Raw genomic sequence first — 21139 nt, 5'->3', positions numbered from 1 at the left:
CAAAATAAAAACACCTAGAACAGTAAAGGGGGACCATAAAGACAGACCTCCCCCAACCAAGCAAAAACAAAAACAAAAGAAAAACCCTGCAAGAGGACAACGTACCCAGGCGGAACAGAGCCGGCCACTGTTATTGGTGAAAACTAGCTGTATGGTACCCCGCGCCTCTACCAGTGACGAAAACTACCACCTACCCAGAGACAAACCAGGGCAACAAAACCCCAGTCGATTCCAAGGGCAGCCCAGTATCGAGCAGTAAAGGACACAGTGGAGGTAGAACCCAAGGTGACTTGTGGAAGGTGGCCCCAAGCCCCAAGGGCAGTACTTACAGGACACCTAGGGAAGATAAGCCTTAAGGTTAAGCGCATCCAGCCCGAGTACTGTGGAATCTCACTCCTGGCTTACACCCCACCGGTAGAGACAGTCCACACCACAATGCATAGAACTGAAACAAAAACCGGAGCTAGAGGCACTAGACCGGCCAGTAATTCCATCAGCCAAGAACTGCCAGTTTGATTGCCGGCATGAAGGGTCTGGGGCTCCCCCTTCCTCCTCCCGGGAAGGGAGGGGGCGGGGGGGTTGCACAGACAGTGGCGCGGCGACGTGATGATGTCATGCTAGTTTGATATTTTTGTTCGGGGAGTTCTGTCCACTCGTTCGGCTTTTGGTAGCAACATTTTCACCAGAATAGGGGTTTGTTTTGGGGGCACCTACCTTTCTGGGTGCCTATCCCAGTCGATGGCAGACATAGAATGCTCCCAACCACAAGGGAGTTTTTATAGGCTATTGCTCCTCGTGCCTCTCTGAGGGGGTCAGGTTCTGGCTCGTGGTCCCTGGTACGCAAGAACTCCTAGCACTTTGACTGATGCAAGAAAGTTATACATATCCATTCAGCCTAGATAGCTTCGGGAGCTGACGGGGCTCCCCCCAGAAAAAGCTTACTTTGACTGTGGCACGTGGAGAAAGTGCAATGAAACATCATCAGGGTCTGTGCGTATGTGCAGGAAGCTTCCACAGGCTGTCACACGGGCCATTTATGACTCACGAGTTGCCACAAATATATTTACATTAATTTTTTCAATGAATTTTCAATGCTTTATACTTAGTTTTATTTGTAGTATATTGTAACGGGGGGTGGGGGAAATAGCTCTATCTTGTCCATTATTCCACCCCCCAGTTAACTAACGAAGCCGGGGGAAACCGCTCTCTCTAGTCCGTTATCCCGTCTCCAGTTAGCTAACTATTCTAGAGCACCCTCCAGAGTTCCTAAGGCAGCCTCTCTCGTTCAACACCTTGTAACCTAGGTATTTGACTACCTAGGTGCTAAGACTACAAGGCGTCGTAACTTGATCAGTTACCCGAAACTCTAGAGAGAACTCTAGAATACAGAATCATTGCCACACTAATAGACAAACGTATAAGAGGAAACGAAAGGAAAGAAATGAATAGTGAAGTAATTAGTGAGGGTTTGGGGTAAGAGGTAGGGAGGTGGGAGGAGCGAGGAGGGTCATTAGTTGAAAGTGAGAGTTTAGAGATGGGTGGAGGGAGAGGTGTAGATAGGTAGAAGTAGAAGAGTAGATAGAAGTAGAAGAGTAGATAGTAGAAGACGAAATGCTGCCACCATCCATTCATGATCATTACATACAAGACAAGGAATGGAACTTGTCTGTATCACAAAATTCTCAAAAGATGTTATCAAGAGATCATTATTAGTATGTTCCCTCTGTACCATGTATCAACTCCAAACATGTACTCGTTAATATCATGAAACCAGTAACCACAGAGGCTTTCTCACCTCAACTCAAAGCTCTAGGGAACAAAGTTAAACACAATTTAAATAATAAATTCATAATTATATTTCACATGAAGTATCATAATTTAGCAATTCAATTAAAATGTTCCAGTTTAATATGCAAAGTGAGTCATCATCCAAGAATTCGAGAACCCTACAACTTGACTGCCCCTGATCATCACACAACATATGTAAACACGACCAAGTCACCTTAATGTTCACTCACCGAGGACTGAGTCTAAGTTGAATAGAGAGGGGGGGGGGGGTCTGTAGTTGACAGAGACTCCCGCCCTTGCCGGCCGACAGCCTTCCTGCTAGGCCGTCTCTTCTGCAATCCTGACTGCCGTTCTGTCTGTTAATGCCTCATGCTGGATAGCTCTCCGAGTTTATATTGGGGAACCTAGTAGCTAACTCCGCCCACAAGTAGATAGCCTCCGGCACTACCAAGCCACTCCTTAAACGTCGGCATGTTTGAAGGCTACCCGGCTCCAATTATACGCTTAGCGGAAGCAAGGTGAAATTATCATGATCTGACCTCAGGTCACTTGGGGTCATTAACGGTTAGAGGTGTGAGATCTCAGGCAGACAACTGGCGCCTCTCAGATCCTTGTCTGTGACTCGTGTACTCTATATATATTTTAAATAAACTAACCCAAACACTTTTACAGTGTTACAATATGATGTACATTTGTGTCCTTTACAATATATATACATGGTACAGTAGAACGTTTATAATGTTCCAAGGAACTGTGATACATGTCTCACTAATGGGTTCACAACAAATGTTCATTGTCACAATATTACCTGTTCAAAATTAAATATATTTACAATATGTGCACTTTCACACACTGTACTACACACTCAGTACTTCGGAAGTGAATGATAATCAAAGAAGCAGTCCATGGTACACAGAGCAACTTTGCACTCGATGCACCAGGTACACAGATTTTCGCTTCCCGTTTCTTTGTTCTATATGCTTGCAAACAATGCACTCACGTACACCCTTGGCTTTGGTTCCCATAAGTGGTATGTAGCCAAGCTTGTGAAGTGTAAGGTAGTCTTGAAAAGATCTAGGAAATGCTCAATGACAAAATTCTGTCCTGGTATCTCATATCTGTCCTGGTAACACTCATATCTTCTTCTTAAGATCTTAAGGTTATCTTAAGATGATTTCGGGGCTTTTTTAGTGTCCCCGCGGCCCGGTCCTCGACCAGGCCTCCACCCCAAGGAAGCAGCCCGTGACAGCTGACTAACACCCAGGTACCTAATTTACTGCTAGGTAACAGGGGCATAGGGTGAAAGAAACTCTGCCCATTGTTTCTCGCCGGCACCTGGGATCGAACCCAGGACCACAGGATCACATGTCTCGCGTGCTGCACCGATCCCCTCCCCAGTATATGGGAAAGTGGGTGCAACACCAACATCAGAATCATCCAATTGTGGTTTATGTGTTACAAAATTATCACAGTCCTCCCTTGCAAATTCACCCGTGCTCCATGTATTGCCACCACCACCACTGGCAATAAACATCACCATGGAAGCTGCTAACTCTGTTCATCTATGCTACTTGTATCAAGAGGCATCATCATTGAACCCAGGAAATGCTTCATCTATAATATCATCTATAAAAATTGGTGATGACAGGTGAGCATGGGTGGCGCTCAGCCACTACTGGATACGTTTGCTGTATCGTCCACATCGGTGCTACATCACTTGTATCCGACCCTTGTGTTAGGTCCTTATTGTGCTTAGCTTCATCATTATCATGATCCGTATGTTCTTCAAACAATAAGGTCTGAATTTCACCAACAGAGAACGATCATTCAACACCGCGTCTGACAAGGAAATAGGAACCAGAGGCGCGTGCACCACCCATGGTTGCTCACTCAGAACTGAGCCAACTAGCAGCCCTAGGGCATTCTTGGATTTTTTTCAAGATGGCTGCCTCACACAGGAGGTCCCAGGAGTCCATTTCATACCCAACCTACCGCACACGGGTTTTGATTTGTATGATATCTTAAAATCGTATTTTCTCAGCCTGCGCGCCGCCAGCCGAGAGTATTGTCGGCCAGCACAGTGCAATGGTTAATAAATAATTAAATATGCATTACAATACTCAAAGTCTTACATATTTACAGTTTACAAAAAACCAGCGTTGAATGTAATGAAACGCCATTTTCTGGGTGAGCCCCGGAGGCTCCCTGGAGCTTATCGGGCTAATGTATGTTATGTTAGACCGGGACATTAGCTAAGGAGTTCAGACCTACCAGGGACCAGCGCCAGAACCTGGCCCCTTCAGAGAGGTTTCAGGGAGCAATGGCCCTGGAAAACCCCATATGGTTGGGGGTTTTCCTTATCTGCCATCGACCGGGGTTAGGCACCCAGAAAGGTAGGCGTAACAAAACAAACCCGACATGGTAAGAAACTACAACAAAAACCGAACAGAGAGGTAGAAAACTCCCTACAATCCCAAGGAAACAAACAAACAAGCAAACATCACACTTTACTGCCGCGCCGATCGTCCGCGCAGCCCTCCCCACCCGGGAGGGGGAGGGGGGAGCCCCGGACCTACCGCGCCGGCTGCCAAGCTCCAGTTCGGAAGCTAAGCTTCAACCAACGCGAAAAAACCGCCGACCGGTGGGAGGGAGGGTTTCCAGGGAGCCTCCGGGGCTCACCCAGAAAATGGCGTTTCATTACATTCAACGCTGGTTTTCTGTGGGGAGCCCCTACGGCTCCCTGGAGCTTCATACCCAAAGAGAAGGAAAAGAAAGGGCTAACCCGGGAGGCGGCCGCCACAAACTCTGCAACGCAAAGCCAAGACAACCGGTCGCAAACCTGCGACCCAAGGCAACAAGAACGCCCAAGAACAGACGCACATATGGATGGGCGGCCAAAAACCTGTGCGACCCACAAATCCCTGCGCCCGAAATGAGCCCGAGACGTCACCAACACAGCAGCAAAAGCTGCAAACGTCTGAACAGCACGGGCGCAAAGACAGACCGCAGGCTGGAAGAAGGAAAACACTGCGGACGACCTGGGAGACCCGAGCCCTGAAAACAGAGAACGAAGAAACCGGATCAACCACAGCGCATCCCCAGGCACGGTACGCCGGCAACAGCAAAAAGCACAACTGGACAACACAGGACGCACCCCCGGCCAAACCAAACAAGTACCAATACCCCAAGAACCCCTCCGGAAAGCAGCCGTCTCGACCGTCGCCAGGACAGAGAAAGGCTGCACACCAATAAAGCTACCACCAGTACCAAAGAGGAGGAAACTGAAACCGAAGGGGCTACCACAAACTGAGGGGAAGAGAAGAAGGCACCCTGAACAAGGACCAGGATGGCTCAGGCGACTCATGAGCAGGCCGGAGGGGAAACAAAACGCGAGAAGACGTAATAAACGTCATACATTCTCCAAGACGAAGCTCGCAGGTGGGACACCGTCAACAAAGCCACCTGAACACCATAGAGATGGCGATACCTGCGTCAAAATACCAGACGCGAAGAGCCAAAGAGAAGGCCGAACCAGTCACGGACAGGACCGATTCGGCCTGCTGAAAGAGGCGAAGCCTCAGGAAAAACGCCCCGGGTACGGACACCTATCAAGCAGCGTCTGAAAAGAAGGCCGGGCCGGCCACAGTGGAACCATAAGGACTGTTCTCGTGGGAATGGGCAGCAACTGAGCCAGAACCCGAAGGAACAGCTGGACCGGGAGAAGAGGTACAGGTACCCCCACCTCGACCAGGCCTGCCGAAAGCCTCCACCGTGAAGCTCCCCACCTCGACCAGGCCTGCCGAAAGCCTCCACCGTGAAGTCCTCGCAGGTGGGAAGGGCGCCACAAAACGGGCGACGCCTAGACCACGCCGACCCGAAGACGTCCATGGCCAGGAGTCCATAAGCCCAACAGAGCCAACAAAACGAATCGGCGACGACTGGCCAACCCACGAAGAGGAATGAACCGAGACAGCTGTCCACCAGGACGCAGGACACACCCCGGACACGAACCACACGGTTAACCAAACCCCCTGTGGTTCCGGCAAGAACCACCAGAGAACAGTCCAAACAGAGCTGAATGGTAGAGTACCTAGTGACCCAAACCCTCCGAAGCGCAAACCAGACAGCCATGAACACCTGAACCGGGCTGTGAGCCCGACGGACAGACAGACTCCATCAACCTCGGCCGACCTGGTGAGCACTGGTCACAAAGCCCCAGCCGAGAGACGACCCGTCCGTGAACACATCGAGCGAAGGCTCGGGGAGCCGCCAAGGCACGGAACCCCGAAAACCCCAAAGAGGAAGCTGGTGACGCAGCACCAACACCAGATCCCCAGAGGAACCCAAGGAATGCAAGAGGCGGAAGTGGAGTCTCCGTAGGAACCAACCGACGCCGGAGCCAAACCCGACTCCGCGGGCAGACAAGCACGCCGAAGTGCAAACTCCCGCACAACCGCCCAAGCAACCGCTGAGCAACCCGGGACCCCCTCCTGAACAGCCAAAGGCGGGACCACAGCCACAGTAACACTTCTGGAGGGAAGACAATGAGGGGCCCAAGAGCCTGAAACAAGGCCCAGGTCCGAACCCGGGACGGAAACAGAAGGTAAAACCTCCAGATCACCAGGAAACCAAACCCAGCGATCTGGAAAGAACCATCCCCTGGCGAGCAGACAAGCGGACTGACTGGGAGCCCACTCCAGCCAGTCGTCGAGGTAGGCCAGACACCGAATCTCAGACGCAGACAGGGCACTAAGATCCGGTAAAGATGCAAAGAGTATACAAAGTGCCCTTCACAAAATAGGGAATGCAATAAAAACAGCAAACCTGAAGCCCCACACCAAAGCATTGTATGACAATCATATGAAGACATATTATGACATATGACAATCATTATATGACAATATGACAATTATAATCAAAGCATTATATGACAAAGAGTGCTGGGAAGACGGGACACCACGAGAGTAGCTCTCATCCTGTAACTACACTTAGGTAAGTACACATAGGTAATTACCAACCGTGCTAGCCCCAGAAAAACTGGAGAGGAACGTGCCAAGAAGTGACCTGGAGGTCCAGGTCCACCATCCATGCACCCGGCCCTAACAGAATCCGAACAGGAGACAACAGTCCTCCGAGCAGGGCAGAGGATCCAGGGCGCAGACGGAAGTAGTCCAGAAGAACTGCAGACTGGAAAAGCTCATGACTGCAAAGAGCAGACGGGAAAAGCTCATGACTGCAAAGAGCAGACGGGAAGCCCAGAAGGATGGGGCGGATCGACCACGCCCCACGCACCCACGAAGAGGAAATGACGAAGCGCAGGGAAGAAGCCCACCCCGCCAGCTCTGAACCCCCCCCAAGGGGGAGAAGCCGTCCTCCGACGCCAGCAGAGGCCGGAAGACAACCCAAAGCGCCCACCAACAGCGGGACCAAGCGAGAGGCAACAGAGCAAGCTGCTCCCCCAGCGCCCAGTCAACAGAGAAGGGAACAGAACCCCTTCAGAAAGAAAAAGTACACTACCGAAGTCATGAGGAGAGACTACGGGAATGAAACCACACTTCGCTGGAAGAGGAAGTGAGGGGAGACCTGATCACCACATACAAGATACCCAAGGGAATCGACAGGGTTGAGAAGGACAGGCTATGTAACACAAGGGGCACACGCACTAGGGGACACAGGTGGAAACTGAGTACCCAAAAGAGCCACAGATAGAATTAGTTTTTTTTTTTTTTTTTTTTTTTTTTTTTTGAGTGTCAGAATGGGAACGGGAAAGCACTAAGAAGTAATGTGGCGACTCCTCACACAAGTAACGAGGCTGACCCCCATACAATGTCACATGTAGACATGACAGAGCCCAAGAGGCACAGGAACCGATACACCTGTTGACGGACGGTTGAGAGGCAGGACCAAGGAGCCAGAGCTCAACCCCCACAAGCACAACTAGGTGAGGACATATATTGTAAAAGCACAAGCCGCCGACTAGTGGCAAAGAGCACTACGCCGGCCAGGCAAAGAAGGCACAAAACTGCATCAAAAGGCCCACCTCGACAGCAAAACCACAAAGTCCCAGCACAACCACAACATGTGCCAAGACCCAAAAAGCTCAGTCTGCAAGCCAGGAAGACCCCGGAACCCCAAAAGGCAGAACCGGGTCACACGAGGAAACAAAGTCCCCTGAACCCACAAAAGGGGGCCCAAGAGGAAGAAACCTCCAGAACGAAACCAAGGAACCCAAAGGAACCCAGAATCGAACCAGGGGGAGCCCAAACCACCACATTTGCCGGCGGAGAACACCACTAAAAGGCAAAGCACAGACCCCAGCAGAACGCCCTGGGAAAACGGTCCCAACAGACCGAAAACCGAGGGGCAAGGTGTGGGAGCAAGCATACCAGCCAGGGGCACTGAGCCTAAACCCAGAGGCTCAGACCCAAAATCAACACCCAAACGTTCCCAGAGGAACAGGCAACGGCAAGAAAACACCAGAAAAACAAAGAAACGACAACAGGAGAACAAAAACCCTGCAAATTTTTTGAAAACTCACCAGAGACGCTCGCTCGCACACCCAGACGCATGTAAACAAACCGCAACGCCGCCCTGGTGGCCACGCCGGGAAACCGGCAGACGAAAATGGCCGCCAGCAGGGGCTGTGACTGACGCTTAATACACAAAAACACGCCAGCAAATGTGGGAAGCTAGCAGACTGGAAGGGCGAAAAACGACGCCCAACAGCAGAAAAACCCCTGAAGGGGCAAAACCGCCCCAGAACTGCTAGCAGGCAACCCCCACAGCCCCGGGAACCAACAACAGAGGCCCCGGGGCAGAGCCGTCCTCCAAGCCCTCCGCCCTTAAAGAAAAGCAAGAGCCCATGGGAAAGGCAACAAGAAAGGGCCGCTGGTAAGACCCAGAAGCCTTGGCAGGAGGCACAGGCTCAAACCTCCGTCCCCAACCCGAACGGGGCATCCCCCGAAAAACCGCCCGAGTCTCTGCCGCAACTGAACCCCGCCCCGACCCCGAAAACCGCAGACGGTCCGGAGCCGGGAACATGGAGAGAAAGGGGCGAGCAGCACCTAACCAAACGGGGCGGCCACGGGGCATTCGAGTGGGAAACCAACCTAGCATGTTGCAGCAACCTAACCTAGCTTGCAACACGGATGCCGCCTGTACTCTGAACAGTAATAACATCAGGAGAGTACTGGAGAACAAGCAGAGAATCACTCGCAAGACTCCGGGTCAAGGTGTCAGTGACCCAACAGGCAGCATGACGGAGGTAAAAATGGCGACTGTCACCCGGAGACAAGGGAACAGCAACCAACGATCCCGTTCAAGACGGGTTGGAACCCGGAAGACACATTCAATGGTCCCCCGAGCCCAGACAGGGGTTTCCAGGGCCCGTAGGGTAACAACTACGGGAAGCCCGGGCAAGGTGTTGCTAACCGGTTAAGAAACCCAAACATAACAAGAGGGTAGATTATAGCACTGAAAACCCCTGAGACGTGTACAAGCACGGGGGCCTAGCAGAGGGCTGCCAAACACTACCAGTGGAACTATAACCACCTTAGGCAGACCCCCACCAGGCAAGAAAATGAAAAACAAAAGAAAAACCCCGCAAAAGTACACCGTCTCCAGAGGCAACAGAAACCGGCCGCCGCTTAGGTGGCAGGCTGCGCAACACCTTGACGCCCTAACCAGCACAATACCAATCCCTACCCAGGGCCAAACTAGGGCCCCAAGCCCCAGCTGGCCCCAAGGGCGAGGCAAATGCCGAGCAGCAAGAACCTCTACGGGAATGGTTCCCGAACGCCCCAGGGAAGATAACCCTGTTACGCAAGGGCAGTACTCACAGGGCGCTTAGGGAAGTCAGCCACTAAGCACATGCAGCCCCGGCACTGATGAAGTACTCCTGGCCACCGCACACCACAACACACGGCAGTGAACGCCACACAAGGCAAACACCGCCTAGGAAACTGAGGCCAGAGAAGCGTCAATCCCGGTTGACATTAGCGAACGAACTGAAGCTTGGCAGCCGGCGCGGTAGGTCCGGGGCTCCCCCTCCCCCTCCCGGGGTGGGGAGGGCTGCGCGGACGATCGGCGCGGCAGTAAAGTGTGATGTTTGCTTGTTTGCTTGTTTCCTTGGGATTGTAGGGAGTTTTCTACCTCTCTGTTCGGTTTTTGTTGTAGTTTCTTACCATGTGGGGTTTGTTTTGTTACGCCTACCTTTCTGGGTGCCTAACCCTGGTCGATGGCAGATAAGGAAAACCCCCAACCATATGGGGTTTTCCAGGGCCATTGCTCCCTGAAACCTCTCTGAAGGGGCCAGGTTCTGGCGCTGGTCCCTGGTAGGTCTGAACTCCTTAGCTAATGTCCCGGTCTAACATAACATACATTAGCCCGATAAGCTCCAGGGAGCCGTAGGGGCTCCCCACAGAAAATAATATGAAAATGAAGAAATACAACAAATAGCCACTAGAATATTTGGGACAACAAGCATTGCCTAATGGAAACAGACAAAAATAAAGTCAGATTTAGAAATAAAATATAATAAATTCGTGGGTGGTTATTGTTCACCATCAGGAAGCATAGTGGAATGTTCCAATAATGGAGTGTTTTGGGGCTCCAAAACTTTCCAAGGCTTTGAAGTGTGGACCAAAGAAGTTAACACTTCAGAGGTCTTCCTATTGGCTTGAGCTTGGCTCCCTGAATTTAAACCCGACACTGCAAAGTGGTGCCTCAAGGTTCTGGCTCTGATGTGATAAGCCATTGACCTATCTTGAGTATATTAACTGGGTTACTAGTTTTTACACAAATGCACAACATTTAAGACCTGATCACAAGACATTCCTATTGATACAAATTAAGACCAGCAACTGGCAACTGAAAACCTTGTCACAAAACACAAGCCACTCTACACTATTCTGAGACTAACCTCCTTTAACTGAAATCTGTCAGATGATTGGATGTTGAGGGGCAGTTCCTCAGATGGCGAGTTATCAATTACTTGGTCCAGCTGGTCCAAACTATTCAAGCGTCCTAAAATTACAGCTAATTCGTCATATAACACTGATAATTCTTCATCTTTGTGTAGCCATTCTGTGGAGGAGAAAATGTAAACGTGAAATCAGTCTTTAAGTGAGGCACAGGATACATGACGTCTCATTTAAAAATGTGGCTTTCAGTAGACAAGAGAACGAGCCACTTGCAGCTAATATATAAGGTCGTCGTCGTGGGAGGGAAGAGGGCTGGGATGCTCCAGTCTCTCATGTGGGTGGAGTTCTAGGCCTACCGGGGACCACGAGCCAGAACCTGGCCCCCTCAGAGAGGCACGGGGAGCAATGGCCCATAGAAATGCACATGTGATTTTGGAGCATTCTATATCTGCCATCGACCGGGACAGGCACCCAGAAAGGTAAGCGCCACAAAACAAACCCCTATTCTGGTTAAACAACAAAAATCGACAAACGAGTGGACAGAACTCCCCCAGGAAAACGAACTAACAAGCATGACGTCACGCGAGCCGTGCCGCATGTCTACGCAGCTCCCCCCTCCCCGGGAGGGGGAACGGGGAGCCCCAGACCCCGCGCCGGCGATCCCCGCCCCAGTTCTGAGGCTGGATATCAAAACCGTGAAAAAACCCACCGACCGGAGGGCGGGAGGGTGCCAGGGAGCCTCCGGACTCACCCAGAAAATGGCGTTTCATTACATTCAATGCTGGTTTTCTGGGGGGAGCCCCTACGGCTCCCCGGAGCTACCTCACCAAAGACTACCTAAAAACAAAGGGACATACCCGGGAGGCGGTCGGAGAATCACTCCACAATACGAAGTCGAGACAACAACCCAAGGTATATCATTCGCCAGAAAAAAAGGGAGAACGGCCACAGACGAAGAAAACCTATGATCACGACCATAGGAGCCAAAAACCACTGCGCCTGAGAAGAGCAAGAAGCTCTGCCACACGACCCCCAGAGGCGAATGCCAATACAAAAAGAAAACCGAGGCAAAGCAAACCTAACCCCAAGGAGCCACAACCACCAAGGAGAAGAAAAACAGGAGAGCACCCTGTCCAAAGACCAGGACGACACAAGCAGTGCATAAGCAGGCCGGAGGTGTAACAACGCACGATACAACCTGCGAAACGGCGCAGAAGGAATATCGACACCGAAAACTAGCAGCAGAAACCAAGGTGCCAGACCCAGGAACGGCCCCAAGTGCCTCTACATCCTCCGCAAGCCAATCCTATGACAGCCCCAGGAGGGAAAAGAAAACGCAGGACCAAAATGAAAATGCGACAAGTGTGCAAGACCACCTCCACAAGTGCAGCTGACAGAGAAGGAACTCGCATAAGGAGCCGGCCCGCACCAACATCCCGAAGAAGGGCAGGAGCGAAAAGACTCATTAGGAGGAGCAAAATCGCTCCCAGGAAAACTAGTAGCGCCGAGAGTGTGTGAAGAGAAGAGATATTCACAAAAGAACCAAAAGGGCCAACACCCAGAAGCTGCTGGGAAGAGGACCCACAAGCCCTAGAAAGGACCGGAGGGAAGCTCAACCGAATGACGACAGACGCATCAGAAAACGGGAAGGAGCAAAACAGTCCCGAACCTTCGAGAACAAAAGAAGCAAACACAAAGGACGAAGGCCCCAAAACCCCGTCGCACCCGAGACCAAAAGTCATGCAGAACACCCCAAGATGAGGACATGACGGAAGAAGGCCCATCCCGGAAAAAGGGGCGAAGATCGTAGAAAAGCACCCACCGACTGGACGGAAACAACGGGTACAACGGACAAGGAAACCAAGCCCAGGGAGGGGCCGATGCCCACAAAGCACGTGCGGAGAGGGGGAACGGAAAACCCCACACCACAAAACTGCAAGTCCCCCCCAGAGGGTTAGAAAACACCCCGGCGGGGACCAACGGGGCCTGAGGCCTCTCACGTGAGCCCCACCCCAGCCCCGGGAACCAACCCTGCAGGCCCCGGGGCCGAGCTGTCCCCTCAAAGCCCGAGCGTCAAGAAAAACCCCGGGGCAGCCGTGAAAAACACGAAGGAAGGGAACCCACTAGGCTCTGGAACTTGAACCGAAACCGGAGGATAGGCGAGGGGCGAGACGAAGACCCCAAGCTCATCCCCAGCCAGCACAATGAGGCGAGGACAAGACAGTGAAACCAAGGAACATGGAAAAAACCAGGCCCGGCACGGCAAGACCGGCAAGGAAGGAGAGCCCCAGAGGGAGCATGGAAGGGCCGAACATAACACCACAACCAACCCCGACACGTAGCTGCAGAACCAAAACCGCAGCAAAACGTCACCACACTCCCCGAGGAAGCAACAGAGAAGATAGATAAATCGTACACGAGTGGCACACAAGGGGACACAGGCGGAAACCGAGCACCCAACTGAGCCACAGGGACGGGAGAAGAAACGTGTGCAGTGTAACAGGCAATCAAAGGAACACATTAGGCAGCCCAACATGGGCTGACCCCATACACAGCCCTAAGAGCAGAGATGAGAGTGCCCAAGAAGTACAGAATCCGCCCGACAGGCAAACGACAGGGGAGAGGCGGAAACAAAGAGCCAGAACCCAACCTGCAAGCACAAGGAGGCGAACACAAAACCTCCGACACAGGAAAACTTACTACCAAACAGGCACCCCACCGTTGCACTGCGGAACAAGGTGGAGGCGGGGCCCCGAACTCAAGCAAGGTTAGACAAGCATAGGAGAGGAGCAGGAGTAGTACAGGCAGGACCCGCCTCTGAAGGGACAAGAGGCCACCTGCAGACACCCGTGAACCGAGGAAGGAATCAGGTGGAGAGAACAAGAGCTGCCCAGTATGGGCTAATAGCCCTGCAGTAGGCACCTCGGGTGATACGGTCCACGTTCTCAAGTACGTATGTACACCCATTCCTACTCCCAAAAACAAAAACAGCGTCAGGACGAAGGAGACGCAAAAACCGCACCAACTCACCTGCAGAACATAGGCCCTGAAAGGCCATGACGCAAGCGTTCGAGTCCGTATCCGCCGGAGGCGGCCAGTGCACCCATGCTGGAGAGGAGGGGAGCAGCGAAGGAGGCTCCCCACCTTAGAACGAAGGGAAAAACCTCATGATTTCCCCACAGCAGCACCCCAGAACACCCCCAAAGCAACGGGGCACGGATTGGATTAAGAAAAGAGCGAGAGGCGAAGCCCCCCGAGAATTGGAGCAGAACACGTGTGCACTCCGCCCGGAACCAAAACAAACTCCCACGGCGCATGCGCAGGACGCAAAAGAAAGTAGCCCAACCAGGCGAAAAGTAGCCCAACCAGGCGAGAAGTAGCCCAACCAGGCGAGAAGTAGCCCAACAAGGTGAGAAGTAGCCCAACAAGGCGCGTAGCCCAACCAGGCGCAAAGTAGCCCAACAAGGCGAGAAGTAGCCCAATAAAGCGAGAAGTAGCCCAACAAGGCGAGAAGTAGCGCAACCGGCTACAAGGAGCCCAACCGGCCACAAAGGAGCCCAAACGGCCACAAAGGAGCCCAAACGGCCACAAAGGAGCCCAACGGCTACAAAGGAGCCCAAACGGCGACATGGAGCCCAAACGGCCACAAAGGAGCCCAAACTGCTACAAGGAGCCCAAATGACTACAAGGAGCCCAAACGGCTACAAGGAGCCCAAACGACTACAAGGAGCCCAACCTGTCCAGAACAGAAGGAACCAGTATGGAGGCAAACTCCGGGACACGCACGAGGAAGCCGCAAAGGTCAACCGCACCGCAGGCGAAGAGATGCGGTTAGCCGAAATCCTCCTGAAGACGGAACCGAAGAAACCACAGGGACACGGAACCGAACCCGGGGAGGATACCTGGTTGATACCTGGTTGATGGGGTTCTGGGAGTTCTTCTACTCCCCAAGCCCGGCCCGAGGCCAGGCTTGACTTGTGAGAGTTTGGTCCACCAGGCTGTTGCTTGGAGCGGCCCGCAGGCCCACATACCCACCACAGCCCGGTTGGTCCGGCACTCGTTGGAGGAATAAATCTAGTTTCCTCTTGAAAATGGCCACGGTTGTTCCGACAATATTTCTTATGCTTGCTGGGAGGACGTTGAACAACCGCGGACCTCTGATGTTTATACAGTGCTCTCTGATTGTGCCTATGGCACCTCTGCTCTTCACTGATTCTATTCTACATTTTCTTCCATATCGTTCACTCCAGTACGTTGTTATTTTACTGTGTAGATTTGGTACTTGGCCCTCCAGTATCTTCCAGGTGTATATTATTTGATATCTCTCTCGTCTTCTTTCTAGTGAGTACATTTGAAGGGCTTTGAGACGATCCCAATAATTTAGGTGCTTTATTGCGTCAATGCGTGCCGTATATGTTCTCTGTATTCCCTCTATTTCAGCAATCTCGCCTGCTCTGAAGGGGGAAGTGAGTACTGAGCAGTACTCAAGACGGGACAACACAAGTGACTTGAAGAGTACAACCATTGTGATGGGATCCCTGGATTTGAAAGTTCTCGTAATCCATCCTATTATTTTTCTGGCTGTCGCAATATTTGCTTGGTTATGCTCCTTAAACGTTAGGTCGTCAGACATTATTATTCCCAAATCCTTTACATGCTGTTTTCCTACTATGGGTACATTTGATTGTGTTTTGTACTCTTGTATTATGTTTAAGGTCCTCATTTTTACCGTACCTGAGAACCTGGAATTTATCACTGTTAAACATCATGTTATTTTCTGATGCCCAGTCGAAAACTTTATTAATATCAGCTTGAAGTTTTTCAATATCCTCAGCCGAGGTAATTTTCATACTGATTTTTGTGTCATCTGCAAAGGATGATACGAAGCTGTGACTTGTATATTTGTCTAAATCTGGTATGAGAATAAGGAAAAGCAGCAGTGCAAGGACTGTACCCAGAGGTACAGAGCTTTTCACTGCACTTGGACTAGATTTTATATGGTTGACAGTTACTCGCTGAGTCCTGTTTGACAGAAAACTGAGTATCCAGCGTCCTACTTTACCGGTTATTCCCATTGACTTCATTTTGTGTGCTATCACACCATGGTCACAGTTATCGAAAGCCTTTGCGAAGTCTGTGTATATCACATCAGCATTCCGTTTCTCTTCTAATGCCTCAGTGACTTTGTCGTAGTGCTCAAGTAGCTGTGAGAGGCACGATCTTCCCGCTCGAAATCCATGTTGGCCTTGGTTGTGAAGGTCATTGGTCTCCATGAAATTGGTGACCTGACTCCTAATCACTCTCTCAAATACTTTTATGATGTGCGATGTTAGTGCAACTGGTCTATAATTTTTTGCCAATGCTTTGCTCCCTCCCTTGTGTAAAGGGGCTATGTCTGCTACTTTAAGTGCATCTGGTATCTCCCCCGTGTCCAAGCTCTTCCTCCACACTATACTGAGTGCCTGTGCTACCGGCACTTTGCATTTCTTTATAAATATTGAATTCCATGAGTCTGGACCTGGGGCCGAGTGCATGGGCATGTTTTCAATTTCTTTTTCAAAATTTAGTGTGCTCGTGTTTATATCAGTTATATTTACTGGGTTTGAATATCCCGCATAAAGAAATTGTCTGGATCTTCCACCTTCATGTTGTTTATTGGAGTGCTAAACATGTCCTCATACAGCTTTTTTAGGATTTCACTAATTTCTTTGTCATCCTCCGTGTATAAACCTTCACTTGTACGAATAGGTCCAATACTGGCAGTGGTTTTTGCTTTTGATTTCGCATATGAGAAGAAATATTTTGGATTTTTCTTTATTTCCCGAATTGCTTTCTGTTCTAACTGCCTTTCTTCAGTTTCATATGAGTGTTTCAATTTCCGCTCGATTTCTTCAATCTCCCTATTTAAATTATTCCTCCTTTGACGGGAAATTCGTGTCTGCATAAGCAGTTCCGTTATTTTTTTCCTGCGTTTATAGTGTCGTCTGCGTTCTCTTTCTACGTTAGATCTCATTCTAGCTTTCCTCAAAGGAACATGTTTCAGACAGACTTGATACGTTACTGAAGTCAGTTTTTCTATCCCTTCTGTAGAACTTGTATTATTTAGAACAGTTCCCCATGGAATGTTTGTAAGTTCCCTGTTTATTATCCTCCCAGTCTATACTTTTATTATTAAAATTGAATTTACTGAATAGCCCCTCTCGCTTTATCAACGTTTTAGGTCTATTCTGAGTATTGATGGTCGTTTGCACTTCAATGAGTTTGTGATCTGAGTATGTGGTATCTAATATCGTAATGTCTCTGATAATGTCTTCATTGTTCGTAAAGACCAGATTTAGAATATTTTCATTTCTCGTTGGCTCCGATATCTGCTGATTGAGTGAAAATTTGTCACAGAATCTAAGTAGTTCTCTAATCTGTGGTTGGTTAGGTCCTGATAGATTTCCTGGTATAATATTATTGTTTGCTATTTTCCACCTGAGACTAGGCAAGTTGAAGTCACCTAGGAAGATAATATCAGGTATCGGGTTCTCCAAATTATCAAGGCTATTCTCTATTTTGCTTATCTGTTCTGTGAATTCCTCAGCCATTGCATCTGGCAGTTTGTATATTAGTATAATCACTAAATTTATTTTCTCTATTTTTAATCCCAGTACCTCTACCACCTCATTTGTAACGTAGGAGCAGAACCCAAGCCCAAATCGTACGCAGAGGGGGGAAAGAAAACTCCACTCCTCGTAACAGTAATCCCCGCTCAGAAGGACGGAAATCCAGGCGGGGCGCAATGGAGCCCAAGGCCCCCAAGGCCGCTCCTCCCCAACCCCAGGAGCCTCGGCACCAGGCCCCGGGGCCGAGTCGACCTCCAAAGCCCTGGCCTCACAAGAAAAAGCCGGGGCAGCCGAGAGAGCTGAAAGAGAAGGGGGCCCACTGGACAAAACCCCGGAGCATCGGCCGGAGGAACAGACTCAAATGCCTCCGCAGCCACCCCGGACGGGGCAACCCTCGAAACTGCCCAAGTCTCAGAACCTCTAACCCCGCCCCGACCCCGAAGCCTGCAGACGCGTAGGGGCCGGAAGCAGGAGGGGGAAAAACAAGGGGGGCATGGAAGGAACCAAGGCCGAAGCGACCAAAACCACCCAAGTCTGGGTCCCTACACAAGTGGGGCAGCATCGGGGCGTCCGGGGAAGCGACAAACCAGAGCGCGTTGCAACATCCTACCCTGCAACGGGCGAGCTGCCTGCACCCACGGGAATTCATCAGCAGACTGGGTGAATGGAGTCACGAACAAGCAACAAAGCTCGCAGGACTCAAGGGTCGAATGTGTCACCGACCCAAAAGGCAGCATGACGGAGGCAAAAACAAGGAGAGTCAACCTGAGAAAGGGACAGAGCAACCCTCAACTCCGACCCGAGAGCCCCCGGGGGGTTTCCCAGGGCCCCTAGACTGGATCTGCAAAGGGTTATCCCAGGCAGGGCAGTGCTAACCGGTGCCCCAAACTACCAAGCAAACTGCTAAAGCTGAACCCACGGGACGTGTCCACTCGCGAGGGCAAAGCAAGGGGTGCCACCACACAAACGAACCTAATATAAGGGGGAGGGGGAACACAAGGCAGACCCCCCTACCAGGCAAAAACAAATATAAAAGAAAAAGCCACACAAGTGGACAACGTACCCAGAGGGAACAGAGCCGGCCGCTGTCATAGGTGAAAACTAGCTACGCAGTACCCTGCGCCCCACCAGTGCGATAACTACCACTTACCCAAGGTAAACAAGGGAGTGAAACCCCCAAACCCTCGGGGCAGCCAAACGCTAAGCAGCGAAAAGCCAACAGAGGTAGACCCAAGGTGACTTGTGGAAGGTAACCCCAAGCCCCAAGGGCGGTACTTACTGGGCACTCAGGGAAAGTGACCCTAAGCACATGCAGCCCGAGTACCTGAGAATACTACTCCCAGCTCACACGACCACCGTAAGAGCAGCACTGCAAACAAGTTACAGCACTGAGACAAGACTGGAGCTGGAGCCACACGACCGTGCATGATCCCATCAGCCGAGGAACTGGGGCGGGGATCGCCGGCGCGGGGGTCTGGGGCTCCCCCTTCCCGGGGAGGGGGGAGCTGCGCAGACATGCGGCGCGGCTCGTGTGACGTCATGCTTGTTAGTTCGTTTTCCTGGGGGATTCTGTCCACTCGTTTGTCGATTTTTGTTGTTTAACCAGAATAGGGGTTTGTTTTGTGGCGCTTACCTTTCTGGGTGCCTGTCCCGGTCGATGGCAGATATAGAATGCTCCAAATCACATGTGCATTTCTATGGGCCATTGCTCCCTGTGCCTCTCTGAGGGGGCCAGGTTCTGGCTCGTGGTCCCCGGTAGGCCTAGAACTCCACCCACATCGACTGATGCAAAATAGTTAGGGTATCCATATCAGCCATGGATAGCTCCGGGGAGCCGTAGGGGCTCCCCCTAGAAATATGTATGAATACCAGCCAAACAGACAGAATCGAAAAAACCAGAGTTGAATGTAATGAAACGCCATTTTCTGGGCGAGTCCCGGAGGCTCCACGGAGCTATCCAGGCTGAATCGATATGTATAACTTTCTGGCATCAGTCAAGGTGCTAGGAATTCTTGGGAAAGATTGCCAGACATGAAGCAGTCAATGACATCATCAAGAGAAGTTTGGCTTCAGCTGGATGCCCAGCACAAAGGGAACCTCAGTTGTGCAGACCTGACAACAGCCAAAAACGCCCAGATGGAGTCACCCTGCAGCCGTGGAGGGAAGGTAAACAGGTCGTGTGGACTACACGTGTGCATCCACATTGGCTGATACCTATCTACCTTACAGCGCAGCTGAGGGAGGCGGGGAGGCCACCTTCAGGGAGACCCAGAAAACTAACAAGTACAGGGCCCTAGAACGTTGTTACAGGTTCGTGCCAATAGGCTCTGAGACTCTGGGCGCCTGGCGTAAATGTGCACTTAAGTTCCTGAAGGAGCTGGGCGAGGAACTCATTGGAAGACTAGAGACCCAAGAGCGGCCAGTTTTATGTTTCAGCGCCTCAGTGTCGCTGTTCAGAGGGGAAATGCGTGCTGTATCTTGGGTACGCACCCGACCCCCGAGGAGCTGGACGAGGTCTTCGAACACTGATTGATATATTGTTGTATAAGTGTGTGTTTTCTGTAAACTGTAGCATTGCAATAAAAAAAAAAAAAAAAAATAATAGGGGTGGTAGGAGAGGAAAAGATTAAAGTATTCAGTGAGAATCCACAAGGTCTTTTCTGAACACTATTTATTTTCTTCTCCGAGGATGTGGGTCCCTATAATTAATTAAGTGGTGGTACCCCTATATATATATATATATATATATATATATATATATATATATATATATATATATATATATATATATATATATATATATATATATATATATATATATATATATATATATATATATATTGACCAGACCACACACTAGAAGTTGAAGGGACGACGACGATTCGGTCCGTCCTGGACCATTCTCAAGTCGATGAGAATGTCATCGACTTCAGCCCTGTTGCTCATGTTGCTGGCTCCATTAAGGAACATATAATCTCTTCCCACAACCAGACCATCACCTGAGAAGTCTTAACAAAAAAACGGAAATCATCGATATATACAGCGACAGCAGGCGGCTTGATATCTGCGAGGCACTACACATTAAGAAGTCAACACCAGCAATCAACAGCCAATTAATGCATAACTATATTCTACCCACTTCAAGACTCCTCACCAATATAGAAGCATCAAGAAACATGGTCCAATAGGCCCTTTGCATTCGTGTTCTATCTTGTGTTGAAAGTTTGTTTTCACCTCATCCAAAACTGTTGTAACATATCACCTCACCCAAATGCATGTATATAAAATGAAAAGCCGTTTGAATTGTAGCATAGTAAGAAATCTGTTTGCAGGTTATAGTTGTGTGTGTGTAAACTAAAGTCTTTGAAAATGTAATAAGTTATTACGAAACGCGTTCAAGTGTTGCGTCTGACTAGAAACTTCACTGTTGGTGGTAATTCAACAATCAATTCTCCAAAATTCATTTTTATTTCTAGTCTGACGCGACACTTGAGCGCGTTTCGTAAAACTTATTACATTTTCAAAGACTTTAGTTTAAACATACACAACTGAATAGAACTTACACATCTCCGATTTGTTTATATCTACATTTGAGTGAGGTGGATGGGGTGAGGTGGTATTTATGTATATTTATGTATATTTATGTATTTATGTATGTTGATATTTATGCATATCCAGGGAATATAAACCTGGATATGCGTATGGAAATGTCAAGACACACAAGCCTGGAAACCCACTTCGGCCAATCATTAGCCAGATACCCACACCCACGTACAGACTAGCGAAGCGACTCAACGGCCTGCTGACTCCTTATGTCCCTTG

At 50.2% G+C, this 21139-nt stretch overlaps 1 protein-coding gene across 1 annotated transcript in view; it reads right to left on the bottom strand.

The window, feature by feature from the left end:
- LOC138360309 (origin recognition complex subunit 3-like) overlaps positions 1-18748 on the bottom strand; it is a 53388-nt gene extending 34640 nt beyond the window's left edge. The window contains exons 1-2 of the mRNA XM_069320224.1: positions 18642-18748; positions 10709-10872 (exon numbers count right to left, since the gene is read on the bottom strand). Coding sequence (XP_069176325.1) covers positions 10709-10872; positions 18642-18744 — 267 coding nt within the window. The 5' untranslated portion in view covers positions 18745-18748. The remainder of the gene's footprint in view (positions 1-10708; positions 10873-18641) is intronic.
- Positions 18749-21139: the final 2391 nt, after the last annotated feature.

The sequence above is a fragment of the Procambarus clarkii genome, unplaced genomic scaffold (genome assembly GCF_040958095.1).
Source record: "Procambarus clarkii isolate CNS0578487 unplaced genomic scaffold, FALCON_Pclarkii_2.0 HiC_scaffold_107, whole genome shotgun sequence".
Lineage (NCBI taxonomy): Eukaryota > Metazoa > Arthropoda > Malacostraca > Decapoda > Cambaridae > Procambarus > Procambarus clarkii.
Note: the sequence above shows the minus strand (reverse complement) of the source record. Positions and strands in the feature narration are given on the sequence as shown.